Below are 24,608 nucleotides of genomic sequence, written 5' to 3'. Positions count from 1 at the left end.
AATCTGGTTGCTGTTGAGTTTGCAGTGAAGTGCTAGAGACCATGATGAAAGAGGTCCACAGAGCTGTGCATGACTCAGTCTCCTATTGGTGAAGACATTCTTCATTTAGGCTCCCTTAAGAAGCATGTCATCTTCATAAAAGCATATACCTACTGTAAACTCTGTTCCCACCCCTAAAACCCTCTCCCTATTTCTTTTCATGCAAAGCTCCTTACCTGCCACTAGTGTTGATGGTGTTGGAAGGGGGGGGGGCTGCAGCTCGCATTCCTCACTCCTGTCAGTGGGATATCATATGAGCCCCCTATACTTTTATATATCCCTCAGAAATTTGTTTTCCAAAGCCTCTGGCACAACTGAGCCCCAACCTGTTATGCAGGTGATCTTTTCCAATACATTTATTCAGAGATTGGAGGAGAACTAAAAGTCCCTGCGAGTCTCACAAGCAATGCCATTGCAGATGCCTGGATAGGAAATGCAAGCCATTCTTATATGCAGCTCAGATATACATCTGCCAGGTCGAGTGCTTGGCCGTGATAATATTTAATTATTCTTTTTCTTTTGCCAATTTCCATACATTATTTTCATAGAATAAAATCACTAGAAAGTTCTTAACTATTTCCGACAGCACGGATATTGGGCAGAAACCCGTCCGTATGAAGCCTTGATCAAACTTGTTTGGGCAGAGTACCAGGTGCACAGAGCAGACGTCTACAGCTAATTCACAGGTGTGATCGGTGACCTAACCAGCTGTCACTCTTCAAACAACTCTTCAAACAACTCTGAACAAGATGGAGTTTTCAGTTTAATACTTCAGGACCATTCCTAAAACAACAAATGAAGGCTATCAGTTCCCGTTGCAAAAGCAGCAGTGCAAATGATGAGTATTTAGTATATCATTCTAATTGATTTTTCAGCAGTACAAATTCTGCGCTCGCCTGAAAGAACACAATCTCAAATTCTATTTTCTAACCTTTCTGGGACTCGCCTGTCCTCTTGTCTTGGCTGTATGAGGTCACAGCATTTTTCTAAAGGCTTCACGCACGGCCATATACAGAAGCCTTTACAAAAACGTCTGTGACCTCACTTACAGAGGTGTCACACACTAAGACAGTGCTACAATTGTACTGCTTTTAGTTCAGCTCGTCCAGTGGCCTGGGTGACCCGGTATGTCGTATTTGATGGACCGTGAACCACCACAGAACGTAGTAAAATAATAAAGCACATTAGGAAAGTGGTCCAACAGCCTGACCTGATGGAATGAGAAACCTTTGCGGCTTGCAGCCAGTCTACCTGTCTGCCCACCCAGGAACTCAGACAGCATATGTGGTTTCCTCGCCGAGCTTTAACAAAGGGACCAGGATTTGGCCATTACTGTAGTGCACTCTCACAAGATGAGAGGGCGCACTTCAACGTGTGAAGCTGGCCTGCTCACCGTTTAAGTGCACTCTAATGGCTGAGTCTTGCGTTGCTACAGTTCAAGTTGTTTGGGCTTCTGGTGTTGTAGGGAACTTAAAAAATAAAGTAAAATTATGCATGTGGGATGTTGTACACACCAACCTATGGACAAGACTGTACGGTCCTACAGGATGCTTCCACGTCCTACAGCGTGGTGCTTACATGCATATACAATGTGAGACAGTAACAAGTAACAAGAGACCGCTAAATGGGATTGATAGGACCTGATCCAAGAAACAGAACCTTGACTGGCATTCCATCAAACCCTGAAAGCATAAGTGCTATGTTTCACTGGCCAAAATGACACAAGCAATGGCCCAGGATTGATCAAACTGCACGTCCTGCGCAGGAGTAACTCCTCACTGTCCTCCCCTGCCCTCCCACACCACACACATATGCACGCACACACACACACACATATACACACACACACATATTTCTACAGCAACGGGTGAGGAGTGCGTGGGCTGCTGGTGTTTCCTTGTTTAGATTTAATGTGAGCCCTATAGAGTGATGCAGGAGGAAGCAGGTTTGAGGGGGGATACTGCGACATTTGGAAGACAATGACGGCTGGGAGAAAGTTATTAATAGAGACGCGGCAGTCACCTTGTGTGTGTGTGGGTGCGTGTGCGTGTGTGTGTCTGTGTGTGTGTGTGTGCAAAAATAAATCAGAGTTAAGAAATCTCAGCTTACTTATTCTCTGCAACACATAATTGCGTGGTCAGGAAAACTCTTTACCTTACAATGGAAGCCAGGTGAGGCTGACAGCTTTCTGGGTTCCCACTGAAGCATCTCAGTGAAGATCTGGGGAGCATTCAGAACGCAGAGCGTCACAAAGCATTTCACAGAGAGCGCAACGAGAGAGGGATTTAAGAGTGTGACATGATCCACCCACACACCGTTTTGCAAAACGTTCAGTGGGTCATTTTCTGCACACACATCTACCTTTTGCTTTAACAGTAGTTCATCCTATTTGCTCCGGCCTCAATCTTTGCTGCATCCTCTGGTAAAGCTTCTACAAATGAAGACTTTTTTTTAAAACAATATCAGTGCAAATACGCCACAGTAATGAAATATTGTGTATACGTGCGACTGTTGAGTGTGTCATATGCCTGTGAAGTAAGAGAGCAACACTGCTGCTAGAACGGGACTGTTGCTGAAGCAAGATCGCAAACACACCATTGCAGACACTCGTAAATAACCACAAACCTCTAAGATTCTCTCTCTCACTCTTTTTTTTTTTTTTTTTAATGCATGCCACTGGCTGGAACAAATAGCAAACGTGCAATTCAATGTGGTCATTTTCAGGTATGACGCGTTCCTGTCATTGATCAAAAAATGGGAAGCTGACACTGACAGTGCATGTTTGCTTAGACTTCACTCCATTTGGTGACATGTGGGCTATTCTGTCCTTCGCTGCCTTGTGTGGCCTTGTTTTGTTTTTTTTTTTTTTTTTTTAAACCAGAGCTGCCAAAAATACTGCACCGGGACATTTGGCACAAGTGATCACCAAGGAAAGGAATGCCCGAGTTACGCAATGTTCCCGACAGACCTGTGCTGGCAGCAGCATCGGCTGAAACGTGATGTGCAAATACATTTCCAGTTTTTGGACCATGCTACATTTACTCATGTTTAAATCTGTGCAGCGTCAAAGAACACAAAATACAATAAAAAATACAAAAATAATGCTCTAAAATGTCCACCGGGGGAGAAGGTACCATGCAAACGTCCAAAGTCGGGGGGTCGGGAAGCCTGGCCATGATGCTGTGTTGGTTTTTGCTCCATCCAAAACACTGACTACATAACTGCATTAATTATCAGGTACTGGACACAAATGGGCATGTGATGGAGGCACTCCGCTTTTAACCAATCAGAATTGGGTTCTTCAGGCTCAGACTCTTAATAATCCACCAATCAAGCTCCGATGGAGCAAAAACCTGAAGCATCTCAGGCACTCCAGGATCTGGGTTGTGTAGAGCTGTCCCAGGTATGTTTACAATATGGTTAGTGCAACAGTTTTTAAGGGACTGTGATGAAGTGGACCTTCAGAATGAAAGCAGAAATGAACACAAACTGTTCTGCAGATACAAGAACACTTTTTCATTACCAACATCCACAGAGAAATTGCTGTTCAGAAACAGTACCGCAAAGGGTATGTTCAGTTCAGTACTTCCAGGCCCAAATAAAACCAAAGCACATTTGTTTTTATGTTTTTCAAAGCCCTGAGTTCTTCTTACTTATCGCCTTTGCTCGGCATGACCGCGATACGAGCAGTTCTCATGTTGTTGCTATGCGGAAACATAAATTAACCCTTTGAGGTGTAGCATCACAAATATGCGATTAGTATGTTCTCAACAAACATACTAATGGTGATGTAACAGTTACTACTGGTAAATATAAGCAATGGAGATCAAGAACACTGACTTAGAATTTTGAAAAAGAAAAAAAAAAACCTACTCTTCAAAGGGTTAAATAAGAGGTGTTTGGCCTCCCGTCCCAGAAACTAAGAATGGTACCACAGATTATAGAAAGTAGAATTCTAATTTTTTTTTGAATTAGTGAAATGCTCTTGACTTCCTTCATTGTCTTTTTAGTGGGTACCCACTTGCAATATGTATGGGGTCTATCTGCATCCTTGAATTTGCAATCTCATTTAACAGTAAAAAAATAAATAAATAAAATTAAATAAATTAATAAACCGGGACATCTTGTAAACCCAATCAGCCCATATATATCGTAGTCACCCATCTTTTTTTTAATCTATTTATCTTAACACCGTTACAAAGACATGTAGACAGCACGAGTGTGCAGAATTCTTTTTCACAATTAGAACAGAAGACCCTACTCCTCTAAAGGAGTGCTCAGCGTGGATACTGCACATATTGACCACGGGTCAAACAGCCCTCCACAGGTCAAACAGTTACACGCGTCAGACTAACAGCGTCACTCGAGACCTCGCCAGCCCGCGTCCTGTTTGTTATTCTAACTAACAACAACCATTAAAAAAAACATCTATTACACATGAGGCTTTGGCACAATGATAATACAACTCTGGGAATTCTGGAATGCCTGCTGTTTTTGAGTGTCACACACAAAGGTACAGTGAAGGGGACCGGTCTGCATAAAACATCTGAAAAGAGGATGCATCCTTTTTTTTCCGTTCAACATCCATGCCAGAGAACATGAATGTATTACACAATACATTCTTGAGAATCTCATAAACCTTCATGTATGACACTCAGAATTTTCGAGATTTCAGAATGACAGAATCACTTAATCAGTTCACAGAACGAGGGACAACAAACTCACGGTCCTCTCAGAGGTACCTGCCCATGATGAACTCCAGTAGGCCATTCAATCCGTTCCGTTCCCCGTTGGTAATTAAATTACAGAAATACCGAAGGGAACCAACGTTTGCAATCTCATGAATCCTAAGAGGCCATTTCCTATGCAGACAAAGCAGCTTTCTTTCTTGATTTTTTTCTACTTGAACGATCTCTCCTTTCACATACCATACAGAACTGGAAGCCACTTGCGAAAGATAAGGAGGGAAACCATGGTTAAGGAAACCCAAGAAAAGTGGAGACACGTTGCTATTCCCTCTCTTCCTTTCTCGTCTTAAAAATAGTCAGAAAACAAAAATGATCCCAGAACTGCCTGTGTGTTTAACTTTTTTTAATCTATATGTACACAGTATATAGCGATCTCACACTGCACTAAAAACTATTATTATTTTTTTTGTGAGCTACATTATTCGCCTTCCTCGTGTTGGTTCAGTCTTCCACACATGGGTTTGAGCAGCAATTTGAACACGGTGTCTCTCCCCACTCGTGCCGTTCCCATGACAACCCATGGCAACGCCTACCCTTTCATTTCTCCTGTGAAGACGAGCACTCCTGTCTGCTTTCCTTGCTTGTCCAGTACTGAGAGCTGCCACTCTGACTAAGAGACACAGGAGTAACACACACGTGCACACACACACACACGCACACGCACATATACACACACACACACACACAAATGCACACACACGCATACATACACACACACACACACACACACACACACATACAGGCACAACAACACACGCACGCACATGCAAACACACACACACACACTTGGGCTGTGGCATATTCTGAACACAAATTATTCATGAAAGCTCAATTTTCTTTCTCAGAGAGAGGCTGTTTGGTCTAAAGGTCAGGTCATCACAGTCCTTTCTCTTCATTTCATTTAATATCATTAGCGGCTCTCTCTTCCTGTCAAATCCCTAACACAAACATTTCTGCCAAATTACCACCTGTTTTACAATCACAGATGCACATTCCATTCAGAGGCCTGCTCAAAGAAACACTGGTGTTTTATCTAGTTACCACTGACTTCATACCTTACATTGGCCCCGTTTAAATATTTTTGCTTGTCTGCTTTAATCTAGTCATTAAAATCATGCTAATCAACACCACTGAATGTCCGACCAGGGTTTTCAACACTTCTTTCCCCTGCATTTCGTTCATTAGCCCCCTTTCTTTTTTGAACAGGCAGTGCCTCCCTGCCTGAGCTGACTCCGAAGGAAGCAGCCGCCTGTCTCTCTCTCCCTGAAACCAGGAGCTCTCCCGTTCCACCGTTCGAGGGGAAGTACAACACAGAGACGCTTCACGAACAAAAGAGAGGGAGCAGTTCACAGAACGCGTGTGAGTTAGCGGTTCGGCTAGCGAGGGCGGGGCTCCCCTGGCGGGGAGCGACTACAGAAGCTTTCATCTGTTTTTCCTGGAGCTCATGACTGTGGTCTGACTGGTGCTCTTCACCCCGAGGCTGACCCCCGCCTCCCCTTCCCTGTCCCTCCTCTCCGCAGTCCAAGGGTTCGAGAGGTAACCCCGGGGGTCCATCCCGTAGAGCCGCCGGCCCTCTTTCCCCCGTGCCGGCGCGCTCCTCTGCTCCAGGCTGCCGGTGCTGTTGCACTTTTTCACCAGCGGGTGTCCCAGCGAGCTCGGGGAGAGCAGCGAGGTCAGCGACAGGCTGCTCAGAGTCTCCGATAAGTGTTCGCTGTTGCAGGCTTGGCTGGACCCGCCTCCTCCGATTCCGATCCCCAGGTCCTCGTCGGAGGGGTCCATAGAATCCTGCCTGTTGCAGCCAGGGCTGGTGCTGCCTCCACAGCTGCTCTGACTCCTCTGGTGCCCCCTGGTGGCCTGGAGGTTAAACGCGGCCGGGGGCTCGGCCAGCGGGTGCGTAAGGGGTCTTAGGGTCTCTCCCGGCGGGCAGCCGGAGTCAGCCGGGATGGGGCAGAGCAGAGGCAGCGGCAGGTGAAGGTCTCTAGGGGGCGATACGCTGAAGCACAGGCCCTCCTCCAGGGTGGTCTGCAGGCTGCCATCCGAGCTCCCTGTGGCCAGGGAGGAGTCACTGTGGGACGGGACCTGGGGGGAGAAGAGAGGACACCAGGAGGTATGAGAGCAATTTAGCTATTCTGAGCCAGGTCTACATGCTCATAAAAAGCATAATAATAATGATAACAAGAATAACAACAATGATACTTCTTCTTCTTCTTCTTTTATTATTATTATTATTATTATTATTATTATTATTATTATTATTATTATTATTATAGTGGTAGTGGCACCAGTAGTAGTAGTAGTGGTAGCAGCTGTATTTTCATTATTAAAATCAGGATGAGGCCTGGGTTTCATTTGGAAGTCCAGTGGTGTTTGGTACCTGCTGGCCCAGCTCCCTGCTGTGGGCCCCTGGGGACCTGAGGGAGGCCCAGGAGGCAGGGGAGGCCAGCTTGGGAGCTCGGCCCCTGGGCACGCCTGCCAGACCAGGGCTGCTCGGATGGGCGGCGGCAGCAGGGTGGAAGAACTCCGCAGGGAGGTGAAAGAGAGGGGACGACCCAGCCCCACCTCCGCAGCAGCCACTGCCAAAGAGAGCGCCATCTGGGGGCAGGGAGGAGGAACTGTCAGTCTAACAGTCTAACAACAGTTAATAGTCCCTCTATGCAAATAGTCATTTTGGTGTGTTCCTGTATTTCTTCCTTGGGTTTTCTTGCAGTCACGAGTAAATCATTGAATAAACATGTCAGCGTTCTCTTTCTCCCAAAGCTGATCTGGCTTTGTACCTTTAGTTTTGACAAGCAGGCGTGGCATACCTGTGCTGTGGGACGGTGTGAGGTGTGGGGCCTGGAGCTCAAACAGACCTCCCCCCTCCTCAGCTCTGGGGCCAAAGGATGGAGATACTGCACCTCCTCCCCCCAGCTCCTCAGAGCTGTGGGAGTTGCTGCTGCTCCTCCCCTCCTGTGGGAGACACAGGCAGAGGGGTTTACCTTCCTGACACACAGCCTGTCGGTGACGCTCTCAGCCTCTCTCTCAGCCAATCAGCCTCTTTCTCAGCCTCTCTCTCAGCCTCTTTCTCAGCCTCTCAGCCTCACTTCAGCCTCACTCTCAGCCAATCAGTCTCACTCCCAGCCTCCCTCTCAGCCAATCAGTCTCACTCCCAGCCTCCCTCTCAGCCAATCAGTCTTACTCCCAGCCTCCCTCCCAGCCTCCCTCTCAGCCTCACTCTCAGCCAATCAGCCTCTCAGCCTTGCTTGTTTGCGGCACAATGGCGTCTTCTAAAAAAATGCATGTACCAGCACTCTGTTCTTACCGATTTAAAGTTTCTTAGGCTGTTACATATTTCACACCTTCTGTTAAATAAGCGTTGACAAAAAAAAAACACAAAAACATACTTCATTGTTCTCATCTGTCAGCTATGTTCAGTATGTTCACCGCCGCCTTCTAATTATGGAATAATTAGGTTTTATTTCCAACGAGGCATCGAGCCACATCGGATGGAACGAGAGCACGCAGCAAGCGGAGACGTGGATCGTCCAAGCTACCGTTAACTTTGCTGCGGTGCGCCATATGGACGGACTAAAAATAAGCACACAGATTAATGACTGGAGCTAAGAAGCACACAGGGAGTCATTTCATCCAGGGGTCTAAACCTGTAGATTGTGGAAAGTGTACAAGGTTTGAGGGGGGGCTCTGCTATCTGGAAGGGGCCACAGGAACCTGCTGTACCTTGCTGTCTCTCACCAGGAGCTGGTACACGCTGTGGTCGTCCAAGCTGAGGTCGTCGGGGAGCGCCAGCGAAGAGGACTTGTCCGAGAGCTGCTCTGACATCAGAGACGCCTGCTCTATCTCAGCCAGCTGGATCTGAAACACAGAGAGAGAGAGAGAGAGAGAGAGAGAGAGAGAGAGAGAGAGAGAGTACATGTGTGTGTGAGAGAGAGTGTGTGACAGCGGGAGAGAGAGGGAGACAGCAAGAGAGGGAGAAAGACAGAAAGAGAGAGAGAATACTGCAAAGGATCTTCTGAGTTCTTGGACAGGAACACTTCCACACCCACATTCTGACTGAATTTCTACGTTTTGGACAGGAATTGGAGAGAGCACACAAAGACGGACACTGAAAACAGGAAGATTGCTTCTAGGACGCGAGGGCATGAATTGCTTATAAATCACAGATGAGGCAAAAAAAGTAGGGGCTGGTGAGATTGACCTGCTGAAATTTGCGTGGGCCAGCAAAGGAAGACTGAGGTAGTGAGGCATAAATATGCACTCTTTGACAGCCACACTGTGATTTAGCATTTTCCTGGCACAGTCTGGGCGTACTCGTAGGCAAGCCAGGGGCCTATTTTCTTTAATGTTCCTTAATGGTGCAGTGCTGAGCAATCATCTTCACCCCATGTTAAAACAGTGGTTTCCAATATGTGGATCCACAGGCAGTTGGTTGCATAGCAATAACCAGGGGCGCCTTCCCAATTGAAACGAGAGCGGGCGTGTGCCCCTGCAGATCTGTTGACCTCACTCTTATCATCCCACCACCTCAAAAAGCAGTCAAACCCCCCCTCCTCCCCCACCCTTCCACCCTACTTGACAGTGTATTGTTACTACTGGAAATGCAAGATTGTCACTCTCCGTAAGAGAGCAGAAACAAATGATCGAAGAAAAAATATTTGTAACATGGACATAACCACCCACTGTGCCCCTGGCAATAACAACGTACATACGCAGATCGCTAAACTCTGCACTGGCCTGTAAACACAGCAAACATAGCTCCCTCATGTGCATTGCAACAGTACATTATCCCACCAACGGTATTTAGGTAGGAATATTATTCATTTAAAAATAATACAGTACAAACACATATTGTACAAACAACTAATACCATAGAATTCTGCAAGAGCTAGAATATTCTTATGGACTATTATTTAAAACACATTTCAATTTGAGAATCTATATTTGCTGTATTTTTGTGGTTGCCACATACAAATTAGAGAACTAATCTCATGACTGAGATTCAGTTTGGCCCGTTAACAGGTTTGAATGGAAAAGCCAATGAAAACCGCTCATTAATTCGAAACAGTAACTCGCTGTGGGCAATGATGCAATTTATTTTTTTGAGATAGCGGTACATTTTTGTATTTTGAGCCTGCTGCATGCTCTGACCTTATCAAGTGCTTTCCAGCGGTATTTATAATGAAACTTAAGTTAATGAGAAAATCCCCTGAGGAAAGTGAAATTGTACAGTAAGTAAATGTAATACCTCATTTGCATGGCATCCAAATATACCAAATATGTGGCTTTTGCATGATGATTTTGCATTTCTGCCCAGGATGACGATTCAATTAATCGGGGCTTTTAGCACAAGCTTAACTTAAATTTTTTTTTTTTTTTTTTTTTAACTGATTAATTGCAGAAGTAAACAGAAATTCCAATTTCACTTGATTTCAAGACACGCATTTGCACGCATATACGCAAACAGCAGAATGTCAAACTCCAAAATTGCGCGATGTGACGAACCAACAGTAAGGAACTTCTGTTGCATTCGTATACATTTTTCACTGCTAAAGCAGTTGAGGGGGTGGGAGTTGATTCGCAGTGTCGTGGAGCATTTCGTAGTGCGCGCTGCACACAGGGAATTGATTCACTGTTTCACGGAGCAGTTTGGCAGTGCACACAGGGAGTTGATTCACTGTTTCACGGAGCAGTTTGGCTGTGCACACAGGGAGCTGATACACTGCATTGCAGAGCATTTCGGCAATGTGCACACAAGGAATTGATTCACTGTGTCGCAGTGCATTGACTATTGAGGATTGATTCTGTGTCAAGCATTGCAATGGCACAGGGAGTTGATTCACTGTGTCATGGAGCATTTTGGCAATGCACACCCAGGGAGTTGATTCACTGTGTCGCGGTGCATTTGGCAATGTGCACACAGGGAGTTGATTTGCTGTGTCGCAGAGCATTTTGGCAATGTGCACACAGGGAGTTGATTCACTGTGCCGTGGAGAATTTTGGCAATGCGCACCCAGGGAGTTGATTCACTGTGTCGCCCTGCATTTTGACGATGTGCACACGGGGAGTTGATTTGCTGTGTCGCGGTGCATTTTGACGATGTGCACACAGGGAGTTGATTTGCTGTGTCGCAGAGCATTTTGGCAATGTGCACACAGGGAGTTGATTCACTGTGTCGTGGAGAATTTTGGCAATGCACACACAGGGAGTTGATTCACTTTGCATTTTGGCAGCACACACAACCCTACCTGCTGTGGGTGGTGCCGGCAGCAGTCCTTGCAGGCCGGAGGAGAGGAGTAGTGGTGGAACACGGAGCCAGACAGGTTGTCAATCATCAGCATCTCACCCTCAAAGGAGTCTCTGATGAGCAGGGAGACGCTGTCCAGCCACAAGTTCTCCTGCAGTACACACACACACACATACTGCCTTACTGAATACACACCGCACACACACACACACATGCACACACACACTGCCTTACTGAATACACACCGCACACACACACACACTGCCTTACTGAATACACACCGCACACACACACACACACTGCCTTACTGAATACACACTGCACACACACACACACTGCCTTACTGAATACACACAGCACACACACACACACACTGCCTTACTGAATACACACCGCACACACACACACACACACACACACACACACTGCCTTACTGAATATACACTGCACACACACACACACACACTGCCTTACTGAATACACACCGCACATGCACACACACACACACACACTGCCTTACTGAATACACACCGCACACACACACACACACTGCCTTACTGAACGTCTGCCTTACTCTCTATCTCTCTCATGAACACACACACACACACACACACACACACACACACACTGCCTTACTGAACGTCTGCCTTACTCTCTATCTCTCTCATGAACACACACACACACACACACAAAGCCTTACTGAACGTACACCCCATGCCATAACACACACTACACACACACACACACACACACACCACCTTACTGAACGTCTGCCTTACTCTCTCTTCATCTCTCTCATGAACACACATACACACCCCACATGCACACACACACACACACAGCCTTACTGAACATCTGCCTTACTCTCTCTTTATCTCTCTCATGAACACACACACACACACACACACACACACACCCTTACTGAACGTCTGCTTTACTCTCTCTTTATCTCTCTCATGAACACACATACACACACACACACCACCGTACTGAACGTCTGCCTTACTCTCTCTTTATCTCTCTCATGAACACACGCACACTGCAAAAGCACACACAAACACACACACACACACATTGCCTTACTGAAAGTATCTTTCTTAGTCTCTCTTCATCTCTCTTTCACGCTCTCTCTTTTTTAATCTCTTTCATGAACACACACACATGCATGCTCACATACACACACACTTGGCAGTAGCCACTATACCCTTATGTATACTCTCACACATGACCAACTTGAGCCAAGTGTTGAAAATACCAGATGTTTCATGCCAGACCTTGCAAAGGAATCAGTTTGTTTAACTAGTTTCAATCTGTTAATTTTTGTTTTTTTTCTCACCAAAATCCAAATTCTCCTTCATTGCAACATCCTACAGTTCAGGGCAGTGCTGGCTCACACGTGTCTACACCTTCCCAGCCAGCCATTGAAGTCATGCAGCCATTGGCTCATATTTATTTATTTATTTTTTTCACTTTTACTTTTACTACCTAAACTGAATGCAAGCGTTGCACTTTTTCTTCGCTAACTCACTTTGGTGATTTAGTTTGTAGCGATTGCTGAATTGCGCTTGTGAAGGGGAAAAAAAATCCTTGGTTATAATTTTCAGTTAAAGAAAAGGCAAAACAGTGATTGAATTCCAGCTGTTGTGACAGAGGAGTCATCACATCACTGCACAAACGACAGGTGCAAAACTTTACTGTTAAAATATGAAACAAAGACAAGTACACAGTCAAATGCTCAGTGCAAAACAACTCCGATCGAGTGCATTTTACCTTACGAGCGTCCCTTACTGAACTCATACACTCTCTGTCAGGGTTTACTGTGTGCAATGTTTAGTAGTTCCATGGTTGTTCAAATCAGATTCTCTTTTAAGGGGATGCTGAGTGTAAGCAGTTAAAAAGCTTCATATAGGGCAGTGCACGCGTATTACACTTTTCCCTTCCGGAATCATGGACACCACTTTAAAACTGCAGTGATGGAGTTGCTGAGTCCTCCACCAGAAACAATGCAAAATATTATAATTTCCTACAAACCTCCCAGTTCCCACGACTACCATCTGTTTATACACTGGCTTATTTCAACATCTCCTTCATTCATTTTTCCTTATTTATTTACTTACTGTAGCCAACATACTGATAGTGAATTGAGATGTAAATAGATTCCTGACTCATAAATTCATAACTCAATTTCTTTTTTTTTTTGCTAGCAAAATGGGGGTATGGGAAGGAATCTTTTGCAAGGACACGTACAGATTCATCCCTGGATGTGCCCCCATAGTCTTCAAACAAGCTCAGGAAACCCACTTTTGACCCCTGTCTTCCAGAACTGCCATCCTGTCTGTCTTCTTCCCTTTCTGTCTAAAACCCAAGAACATGCTATTTTCGACCTACCCAACGCTCTCCTTTTTTTGGTCAAAATGACCTCCTAGACTAGGGCTACCCAACCCAATGCCTGGAGATCTGCTGTTCCATAGGTCTTCAATTCAGCCCTAATTTGGCACAGTTTACTAATGAGCAGCTCAAGGAGATCTCTTGCTGTCGAATGAGGCGTGCTCTGTTAGGGTTGAATCATAAACATACAGGACTGGAACATCTCCGGGAACAGGATAGGGCAGCCCTGATTTAGACCCTCATCGGTCTGGCCTCAGGGCTGACCACTCAACAGGGAAGACCCTCCTGAGCAGACCGTGCAGAGATCCACTCTACAGAGGTGTTTTCTCTCTCTCCCCCTTTCTGATCCTCACTGAATGCTCTGCAGCATCTGAGCACCATCTCCCGCTGTCCTCCCAGACTCCCTTAGGGATCTCCTGTGCAGCTCTGAACTGGATTCCTTCCTGCCTAATTGCTCCTTCCAAGTTGCAAGGCCAAAACCAGGAGGGAGTTAGGTAGAACGAGGGAACTCTTTCTATGAAGATGGTTGCCCTTCCAAGTTGTGGGGGGGTGAGAGATCACATTTATAGACCTCATTGAGGTCCCCACTAAAGGCATCCCCCGGGATTTGGTCCTTCTTCCACTCCTCTCTCTACACTAGGTCACTTGGTTCTCTCATCTCCTCCTTTCTCTCTGCCTCTCTTATCACTGCTAGGCTGAAGACTCACATCGTTTTCTCCCCCTGCTTCCCTCTAATGCACTGCTCTCGGCATACAGAAGGCTACATCTCAACTTGTCTAGAAGAAATCCCCAGATGGATGGCTAACCGCTGCCTGGAGCTCAACTTGGCTAATCACCCTCTTTAGCCATTCTGTTCTTTTTGGATTTCCTTTTGGATAATATCATTAGGTATAGCCATGTAAAGATATGTTAACTGTGTATTGGTATTTACTTTTATTTACTATAATTGGTGGTTTGTTCGGCTAACCTTTACACTTACACACAGATGGGCCTTCTGTGCATGTTTTGTTGATATTGATCTTTTGTAATCATAACATAACATAACATAACATAACATAACATAACATAACATAACATAATGACGAGAACAGGCCATTCAGCCCAATAAAGCTCGCCATTTTCCTTACTAAATAGTACCTAGTATTCCTGAGACTAATGCCGATGTGCTCCACTTTTGTAAGTCGCTCTGGAGAAGAGCATCGGTTTAGCGATCGTAATGGACTGGAATGCAACACAGAAGTGACAGAATTCAAATCCGAGTCCAGTGAAATGCGTGCCACTGAACAGGCAGATTATTAAATTCATCTGACTGGAAGACGAGTTTAGCTGAAGGTTTGAGTTTTTTTTTTTTCAGTCCTGGTTTCCCTGTACAGCAGTAATGGAAATGGCTAATTTTTTTTCGATCAAGTGCTTATTTATTTAAAAACTGACAAATTACAAATTACATACATTTATCCAGCTTTAAAGAACCGCCCCCCCCCCGCCCCCCCCACCCCGGGAAACGACTAATTCTTGTGTCCCTTAATTAAACCATATCTGATTCTGTAAATTTGTTATTGCCTTTCTCGCAAGTGAAAAAAAAAATAATAAATACATGATTGCTTAACCCTGGGTGCATACACAGAGGATTCTTGGTTTTACATCACGCAGGCTCTTTAAAAAACCAGGCAAATGCACAAGCAGAAAAAAATGTGCATGTAATTAATTATCTGTCTCCATTAAATGTGTATTCATTTTAAAGTGCAGCGGGGTAATGAACCTGTCAGAGCCGTCCCACGTGCAGGTTTATTTCTCTGGGAGCAATTCTAGTGAAGACATTTCTGTTTAATGAAATCATGCGGCTAAATGCTAATATTTTCTGTTAAATGCCACGGGGTCAGTACATTAATGCACAGCCCCTCATTTTTGGAGAAAAAATAAGCCCCGGAATAAATCAGTCAGACTTATGTTATCGTGCTCCTGCTTCCGTATTAATGCGATGCCTTTATCCTCCTGTTAATGGTCACTGAGGATTAAAACCATTCTCACACCCAGCAGGTGAGCGGGCACATAAAGGATCACAGGCAGAGCCAGAGGGAGGGACCCCGGTTTTGGGTTGTCCATCACGTTCTCTCTCCCGCCCGATTGGATGCCATCAGCCTCGCCCCCATCGCGGTCCGGATCGTAGCTCAAAAAGCAGACGGGGCGCGCGACAAATCAGTTCCCGCGTAACATTCACAGGTCAAAGGCTTCGGGTGAACCCATTTATATCGCAGGAAGGGACGCGCTCGTGGACAGCAGCGTTCCCCCGGAGCAGGGCGGGGCCGGCGGCGCGTTCGTGCGGCTCAAAGCGCCCGAAGGCCATTACTCATTCCCCGCTGACGCTCCCGTCCGCGCGAAGGCGACAAGCCGCGATGCGTAAACGCGCGGTCTGGCCCAGCCGCTGCGTCTTCATTAACGGTCACATCAGAGGTCCGACCGGGCTGTCCCCCCCTCCGCTCGGCTCCACCGAACCCGTCTTAAGGAAAGCCGGTGCTGATGCCACTGGGTAAATATGGATCAGGATGTCTGCCGAGCTCGGCGTCGATCTGGGACGGCTGACGCCTGAAGGCGGAGCGGCGGAACGCGCAGGCATTCTCGGCTGGCCTTCAGAGGCAGCCCGGGTTATTTGTTTTGTGTACAGTTTCGCGATATATTTCTTAGGGGCTTGAAACAATAAAAAGCTGAAGCGCTGGAACCGAAATAAATAAATAAATAAATGAAAAAGGGAAAGATCTTTAAAAAGTCGCGGCGGTCAATAGGCCCGTATGCTGTATGAATCGATGTGCCTTTGTACGTAAATATCTCTGGGAGTTATATAATGTGCTCTTTCTCTCTCTCTCTCTCCTCTCTCTCTCTCTCTCTCTCTCTCTCTCTCTCTCTCTCGTGGGGAGTGGAGAGCGAGCTGTGGGCTGCAGGCAGCGGGCGGGGCAGGCGTGATCCCTCCCCCTGCTCATTCGGCCATGGCACCTGCTGCGCCGGCCAGCTCTGATGGAGAGGCTGCGGGGCGGAGGGGTTGGGGGGGGGGAGGATCGTTGGAGCTGGGGATCGATACTGAAGCTCTTCTTCTAGTCGGGGTTTTCATCATGATACTGCCCTCAAACCTCCCCCTTCCCACACCCATCTTCCACCTATTCAACACTACACCTCTACCTCAACACCTCCCCTCTTCCACAAACACCCCATCTTCCACACTAAACCCCCTCTCCAACACTACACCACCTCTAACACTCAACACCCTCCCTTCCACAAACACCCCATCTTCCACACTAAACCCCCTCTCCAACACTACACCACCTCTAACACTCAACACCCTCCCTTCCACAAACACCCCTCTTCACACTAACACCCCTCTCCAACACTACACCACCTCTAACACTCAACACCTCCTTCCACAAACACCCATCTTCCACTAAACCCCATCTTCCACTACACCACCTCTAACCTCCACCCCTCTTCCTCTGAACATCCCCTCTTCCACACAACATCCCCCATCCCACTCAACACCCCCTCTTCCACAAACACCCCCTGTTCCACACATCACCCCCGTCCCACACAGCAGCCCTCTACCACCCAACACCCCCTCTTCCACACCTCCCCCGAAGTGCTCACTGGCCGCACCTCTGGGCTAGACGCCTCTCTGTACTACAGTATCTGCCTGTGGTTAAGGGTGCGGGGGACAGTTTTGTCATCATAAACTGCAACAAATCAATGTCCAAGCACATAGCACTCTATTTGACTGCTCTATAATTATTCTGTCAGTCAATATAGAACGTGCTAACAGTGTAAATGTGGTTTAGTTCAGTTCATTAGGAAATACCCATAGCCAATACCACACTGACCAATACAGTGGCACCCCAATTACCTGTCAGTACTGTGCTGTTATTTCATCTGATAAAATGAAAGTAAAAAAAAAAAAAGTGACTGGAGAGGGTAACTGCACTTTCTCAGTGCAGATTTGTGCACTGGCTTCCTTCTCACATGAAGTTGCCATTAGCCGCAATACCGTCATTATGAGCTGAAGTGGATTGCAGGTTCCCGCTGCCCTTTATCAGTAAACCTGAAGAGGTGTTGGCACACTGTGCTTCCATGCATGCTCCACGCTCATTTGGAAGAGCAGGGCCTGAACCGGAAGACCTGCCATCCTGTAGGTTTTCATTCTAACCAAAATTTGGCACACCTGATCCTGCTAATTAGCAGCTCAATGAGATCTCTAGCTGTTGAATGAGGTGTGCTCTGTTAGGGTTGGAGTGAAAACCTACAGGAGAGCAGATCTCCAGGAAGAGGGCTGGGAGGTCCTGGCAGATAGTGTGAAGGGACCGATGCTGCCATGACAACACACAGAGCACATGGGCTTGGCTCGGCCGGACTGGCGTGAACATACGGGCCTCCCCTTTAAAAAGAACAGCAGGGCCTGGTGCTGTGTGCGCACCCGTGAACACGCGCTCTCCGACGGCTGTGGGGAAGAAAAGCGCGAGCCTGGAAGAGGATTTCTGACAGCACGACGATGCTTTGCTGCCATTTCCACAAGACTCTTCCTCATCCCTCTCTCTGTCGCTCCCTCCCTCCCCTCATCTAGCCTCTCTTCATAATCTCTCTTCACCACCCTACAGTTCTGCCATTCTTCCCCATTTATCCCTCAGTTTCTCTCCATCATTTCCCTCTCATACCTTTCTTCCTCCCCTCATACGAAGGAAAGATAACTCTGGCTTTTTTCTCCATTTTTCTACCCCTCCTCTCTGCTGTCATGCCAGCAGCTCTCTGATTGTGCAGGGTGGAGGAGAACAGAGAGGAGGCTCACAGCCAGCAGAGCTTGTGCTTTCACTTCCCCCGAAGCACACAGCAACACACAGTATGGTAAACACACAGTACGGCAAGCACACAGTATGGTGAACACACAGTACAGTAAGCACACAGTATTGTAAGCACACAGTACGGTAAACACACAGTACTGTAAACACACAGTATGGTAAATACACAGTACAGTAAGCACACAGTACCGTAAACACACAGTACTGTAAGCACACAGTACCGTAAACACACAGTACCGTAAAAATAGTATGGTAAACACACAGTACTGTAAACACACAGTACGGAAAACACACAGTACGGTAAGCATACAGTACGGTAAACACACTGTAATGTAAGCACACAGTATGGTAAACACACAGTACCGTAAACACACAGTACGGTAAACACACAGTACGGTAAGAACACAGAACGGTAAGCACACAGAATGGTAAACACACAGTACGGTAAGAACACAGTACGGTAAGCACACTGTACTGTAAGCAGACAGTATGGTAAACACAGAGTACTATAAACACACAGTACCGTAAAAACACAGTACGGTAAACACACAGTACGGTAAACACACAGTATGGTAAGAACACAGAACGGTAAGCACACAGAATGGTAAACACACAGTACGGTAAGCACACAGTTCCGTAAGCACACAGTACGGTAAACACACAGTACGGTAAGCACACAGTATGGTAAGCACACAGTACGGTAAGCACACAGTACGGTAAGCACACAGTACGGTAAGCACACAGTACAGTAAGAACACAGAACGGTAAACACACACTACGGTAAACACACAGTACTGTAAACACACAGTACGGTAAACACACAGTACGGTAAACACACAGTACGGTAAGCACACAGTTCCGTAAGAACACAGAATGGTAAACACACAGTACGGTAAGCACACAGTTCCGTAAGCACACAGTACGGTAAGAACACAGAACGGTAAGCACACACTACGGTAAACACACAGTACTGTAAGAACACAGAACGGTAAGCACACAGTTCCGTAAGCACACAGTACGGTAAGAACACAGAACGGTAAGCACACACTATGGTAAACACACAGTACTGTAAGAACACAGTACGGTAAACACACAGTACGGTAAACACACAGTACGGTAAGCACACACTACGGTAAACACACAGTACTGTAAGAACACAGAACGGTAAGCACACACTATGGTAAACACACAGTACTGTAAGAACACAGTACGGTAAGCACACACTATGGTAAACACACAGTACGGTAAAATGACAGCTGTGGGAGGCAGCCAGTGTAGCATAGCGGTTAGGTAACTGCGCTTGCAATTACTAGCTCCTTGTTTAGATTCCCAGGTGGGTCGCTGCCAGAGCACCCTTGAGCAAGGCGCTTGAGTTGCTTCGGTAAATACCCAGCTGTCTAAACGGATTGCATGTAAAACACTGTAAGCCGTGTAAGTCGCTCTGAATAAAGGCGTCTGCTAAATGCTAAAATGTAAAATGTAAAGGAAAAGACCAGTTAATGCCCCTGCTCTGTACAAATCACAAAAAACATAACTACCCAGGACCTAAAGCTATGCAGATAAAAAGTACTGGGATATTTTGTGGCTATTTTATGGCCCTGTATCATTTACACATTTGACTTTCACATAGTGTTTACATATGCACACAAGAAAAACATGGCAGCACACTTTGCTGAATGCTTACTACACTGTAATTACTTATTAATAAACATGTACTTACCTAATACTGACATAGTACAAACAAATTGAATTGTATGGCTAAAGGCCACCAATGTTAAAAAAAAAAAAAAACCGTGACTAACATTTTTAATTAATCCCTGAATCCTGGAATTACAGCTGTTGATTCAATAGAGCTGATTAGTACTTTCACTCATTTCTACAGTGCTGATATGAAAGCAGATTATGGTTTTGACCCGCTATTCTTATATGCATGAATATATCACCCAGTCAGGTGATACACCACCCAGGGATAATAAAGAGTTAACATCAGGAGTCATTTCTGGAATCGCCTGGGCACTTCTAAGTAGCAGAATTACCATGGCTGGCAACTCAAAATCAGCTATTTCTGTTTTATTTTTATCGATTTCTTAATCTGCATTTCCAGGATTCAGTGACATGCTTGTTCTTATTTACCAGTCTTTTCTTTTTGGTCTCTGTTTTCTTTTTCTTCCCCTTGAATTAAGCTCAATTTTTTAAAAACAATTCAAGCTATAAATACATTCAACAATCTCCTGGTGCTATAATTATCTCTCCCCACTGATGGAAAACAAGAAGAGAGGTTCCACTGTTCAGTTTGCCTTGCATAATCAAGGCAGCCTCCAGCGAGCAGCTCAAGCCATTTATAGCTTTGGAAAGGTGAATAGGCCAGTGTGCCTCTGAGCTTCACCCAAACGGAGCATGCTTCTGTGACTCAGCTCATAGAGATATGAGCATACTGGTTATGAAGGTGTGTGTGTGTGTGTGTGTGTGTGTCTTGCATGTGTGCATGTGTGTGCATGTGTATGTGTGTGTAGGTGCATGATGCGTGTTTGAATGTGCTTGTGTGTTTTAGCACGTCACCAGCTTTTAAAAAGGAAACACTGGTTGCCATGGAGAGGGGACGGTCAGCCTAACTTTAAAGATGCAGGCTTTACCTCAGTAGCTCGGTCGATAAAGGCGCTCGACACACACGCAGGCTCCCCCCTACACACCTGCAGGTTCGAGGCTTGACCGCATCATCACCGGCCGCTGATGACTGGCGGTCTACAGCAGCGCAACGCGCCCACACGTGACCCGAAAGCGACAGGGCGGGGTTCAGCCGGCCAGAGATTGCAGGCACGTTACCTCCTTTTTGCGACGATGGGAGAGGAAACCCGCAGACAGGCGCTCCCGGTTAGAGACACGCCTCTAACCGGCTCTGTCTCTCCTGGGTGCGGGCGTGTGGGCTGTGGGGTGTAAAATAGCCCCTCGCAGCCGAGCGTGTCGGAGCTCCGCCTCGGACTCAGCAGAGGTGCGCGGGGGCCGGGACGCGACCCGAGAGAGGCCCAATTACCGATCGGAATTGGGGAGGAAAAGGGGAAGAAAAGACACACCGAAAAAATTCTTTGTTGGATAAGCCTAAAATTTTTGCTTCAAATTGCTACACCTATAATTTTTTTTAGGTCTTCTCATAAAGGTCTTAGGTGTTTGGAGCCATTCAAGTTTAAATGTTAGGTGTATCAAATGATTTTTTTTTTCGAAAAGTGGAGGAAAAGGCACACTGAAAAAATTCTTCATTGGACAAGCCAACAATTGTACGTCAATTTGCTATCTTTATATTTTTTAGGTCTTCTCCGAAAGGTCTCAGGTCTTTAGGTCCATTCAAGTGAAGATTTGTGGTATATCATATTTTGTTCAGTGTAGGTAAAAGGATACAGATATTAGTGACTGAAGTTAATTACAACTCCGCCTCTTTCTACTGAAGCTTGAATGTCTGTGGCTTTGGTCCAGGGTGGGTGTGTCCACTTAATTTAGACCACAGTCTGACTTTAATCAGTTAAACAAACTCATTATTCACTTCACTGAAGCAGTTTGGACATATTCCTCAGGCGAAAGAAAGACGGTGATTAAAGGTTATCGAAACTAGCAACCAGCAAATTAAAGGAGAATGGCAGCATTTCACCCAGGCTGGGAAAAATTACTTCTTTTTTTTTTATTCAAGCCGTTTGAGTGGTCATATGGTCTGTGATTAATAAAGTGCAAGCAAGTGGAACTTGCAATCTGCAGCATGAAATTTATGATTAGCAGCTGGTATCGGATAATGATTTAATCTGTTGATTAAGACAACAATTTCATCAATGAGGGTATAGCCCACAGTGACAATTACCAACTAATAAAACAGGGGGCAGCAGTCTAAGGTTTTGCAGTAGCAGAGCGGGGCTGTTCTGTGTTCAGTTAATTTCAGAACAGTGCACGGCGAGGCCCTCCAGGCAGCAAAGTACTCAGCATTACCCACATCTGAAGCGAATCTGTTGCGGCACCACTTCATTCAAGCCCAAACATCTGCTCAAATGGCGGTTTCAAAAAAGAGCTGAACTCTGTAAATACCCGGACAGTTCTCAAGAAAAGATGTAACAAACCAGACGTACAGAATACTGACAGAAATACGGGAAGCTTCTTTGAAGATTGCCAGCAATATGTAGGCAGTTTTTTAAAGAAAACATGGTGAATTACAGCAAGTGTTTTCACACAAAAAAAATATTGTAATGTTTGAAAGTGGCAATCATTTACACGTATTCTGTATAATGTTAAGTCTTATAGAAGGGTAAAATCTATGCTGCTATTTATTATTTCAGCGTATTTTCTGAATGTTCCTGTGTGTAAAGGGTAACTGGTCTCTATCTGAAATGTGAACAGCTTTTAGCTGTGGGTGGGGTTAGGGTTAGGGTCAGGGTAGGGGGGTGAGAGTGCTGCTCACCTGAGCTGGAGAGTAGAGCCTTCGGGGGTCATGCGGTTCATGTGAGCATCGGTGGGGGGTGGTGCCCACGGGGTTGGCGTTGGCACCGGTGCCCGCGCTCTGCCAGTTCGCTCCGTCGACCCCTCCTTTGTCGCCCCCTCCCGCCCCGGCTCCGGCCCCGGCCCCGGCCGCGGCCCCGCCCCCTCCGAGCCCCCCCATGCAGCAGAGGCCGCCCTGCGCCAGCTCCAGCTCGATCTCGGCGTCCATCTCGGCGTCCTCCTGCGCCTCCTTGTTGGAGTCGTCCAGGTGCTTCATCAGCACGGCCACCACCACGTTGATGAGCACGAACTGCGCCGTCAGCACGAAGCTGACGAAGTAGAGCGGCGAGATGAACTGCAGGCTGGGGTTGCACGTGTGCTCGCCCACCTGGCATTCACGCAGCGTGTCCTGCAGGGGGCGCACAAGAGCAGGCCGTTTCTCAGCCGCGTCGCATTTCGGAACGAAGCAGGCTTCGTGCGGCAGTGTACAGCGAGAGGAAAAAGCGGCCTTAAGCTCCCGTTCCCTGTTTTATGATGCATGAAACAAGGAATCGGAAAATGATGACTGAAGAAAAAAACCTCCTGCAGAACGGCTCTGAACAATTCGGGTTGTTGTAAATGCTCACTATACATGCAGCAGGCTTGGCTATGGAGAATCCGCTTTTGTACTTTCAGAGTTCTTTCAGAGCAGAATTTTAGAATGTGTAACACCTCTTTGATGTGTAGTGTTTGTTGGCTTTTGTCATGCTCCATTTAAAAAAAAAAAACTTTTTATGATGAAGTCACATCTAAAAAAGAAAGTGATTTCCAAGAACAGACCTTGCCTGGCTGTATGCATGCTGTTAAAGGCACCTATAAAGTAATAATAGGTGAAAATGAATGGCAGTGACCCGTGTCCCAGGAAGAGGCTCTTTAATAACGTTTAATGGTAACTGAGCAGAGGGCAGGAACAGAGAGATGTCTGGCAGTGCGTGTTAAACCCAGGAAGAGGTCGGATTGGGCAGCCTGGGGACTCAAAAAACGATTTGCAAGTAATCGTCTGGGCGATCATGTAGCCCGCATATCAATGTGAATGTCTCAGAGAGCCCCGAAGCTACTGTACCAAGCAGCAAATTCTCTACGGCAGCCACAGGTTGCAGTCATGCCCTAGCAAAGAGAGAACGTGGGGAGAAGCCCATGGAGGATCCTCCCTGATCACTGAAATCCATTACAGCTGAGGGGGGATCAAATAGTAATGGATCGGCTCTGTGCTGCTGACTGTTCAGTGCTGTGCTATGTTGCTGTGCTGTGCTGTACTGAGTACTGTTGCTGTGCTGCATTGTGCTGTTCTGAATAGAGTAGCCGTGCTATGTTGTGCTGTGTTGCTGTGCAATGTGTTGTGCTGTGTTTTGAGTAGTGTTTCTGTGCTATGTTGCTGTGCTGTGCTGTACTGAGTACTGTTGCTGCGCTACGTTGTGCTGTTCTAAATAGAGTAGCCGTGCTATGTTGCGCTGTGCTGTGTTGCTGTGCAATGTGTTGTGCTGTGTTTTGAGTAGTGTTTCTGTGCTATGTTTTGCTGTGCTGTGCTATGCTGTGCTCTGCTGTGCTCTACTGTGCTATGCTGTGATGTGGTGTTCTGTGCTGTGCTGTGCTGTGTTGTTCTGTGCTGTGCGGTGCTGTGTCCCGCTGTGCTGTACTCTGTAGCGGCGTGCCGGGACCAGCGGCTGCGCCGCACCTTCATGATCCCGTTCCAGTTGTCTCCCGTAGAGACCTGGAAGAGCGTGAGGAAGGCCATGCCGAAGTTCTCGAAGGTGGCGTGGCGACTCATCCCCTCGCACGGGTAATCCTCATTGCACACTGGAGGAGGGAAGAGGGACCGCAGAACGGCAGAGCATGAATCCCTTTCAGCAAGATAAGAGCACCCCGCCCACC

The 24,608-nt window shown here is 46.5% G+C and overlaps 1 protein-coding gene across 2 annotated transcripts in view; it reads right to left on the bottom strand.

The window, feature by feature from the left end:
• Positions 1-298: 298 nt before the first annotated feature.
• LOC135248784 (voltage-dependent T-type calcium channel subunit alpha-1I-like) overlaps positions 299-24,608 on the bottom strand; it is a 98,247-nt gene continuing 73,937 nt past the window's right edge. For both annotated transcript variants that reach the window (XM_064323713.1, XM_064323712.1), the window contains exons 29-35: positions 24,412-24,533; positions 22,681-23,106; positions 11,030-11,179; positions 8,505-8,639; positions 7,592-7,736; positions 7,162-7,379; positions 299-6,866 (exon numbers count right to left, since the gene is read on the bottom strand). In XM_064323713.1, the coding sequence (XP_064179783.1) occupies positions 6,210-6,866; positions 7,162-7,379; positions 7,592-7,736; positions 8,505-8,639; positions 11,030-11,179; positions 22,681-23,106; positions 24,412-24,533 (1,853 nt within the window). In that variant the 3' untranslated portion in view covers positions 299-6,209. The remainder of the gene's footprint in view (positions 6,867-7,161; positions 7,380-7,591; positions 7,737-8,504; positions 8,640-11,029; positions 11,180-22,680; positions 23,107-24,411; positions 24,534-24,608) is intronic.

Source organism: Anguilla rostrata, chromosome 2 (genome assembly GCF_018555375.3).
Source record: "Anguilla rostrata isolate EN2019 chromosome 2, ASM1855537v3, whole genome shotgun sequence".
Taxonomy (NCBI): Eukaryota; Metazoa; Chordata; class Actinopteri; order Anguilliformes; family Anguillidae; genus Anguilla; species Anguilla rostrata.
The sequence above is the reverse complement of the archived record's forward strand: the minus strand, read 5'-3'. Positions and strand labels throughout refer to the sequence as shown.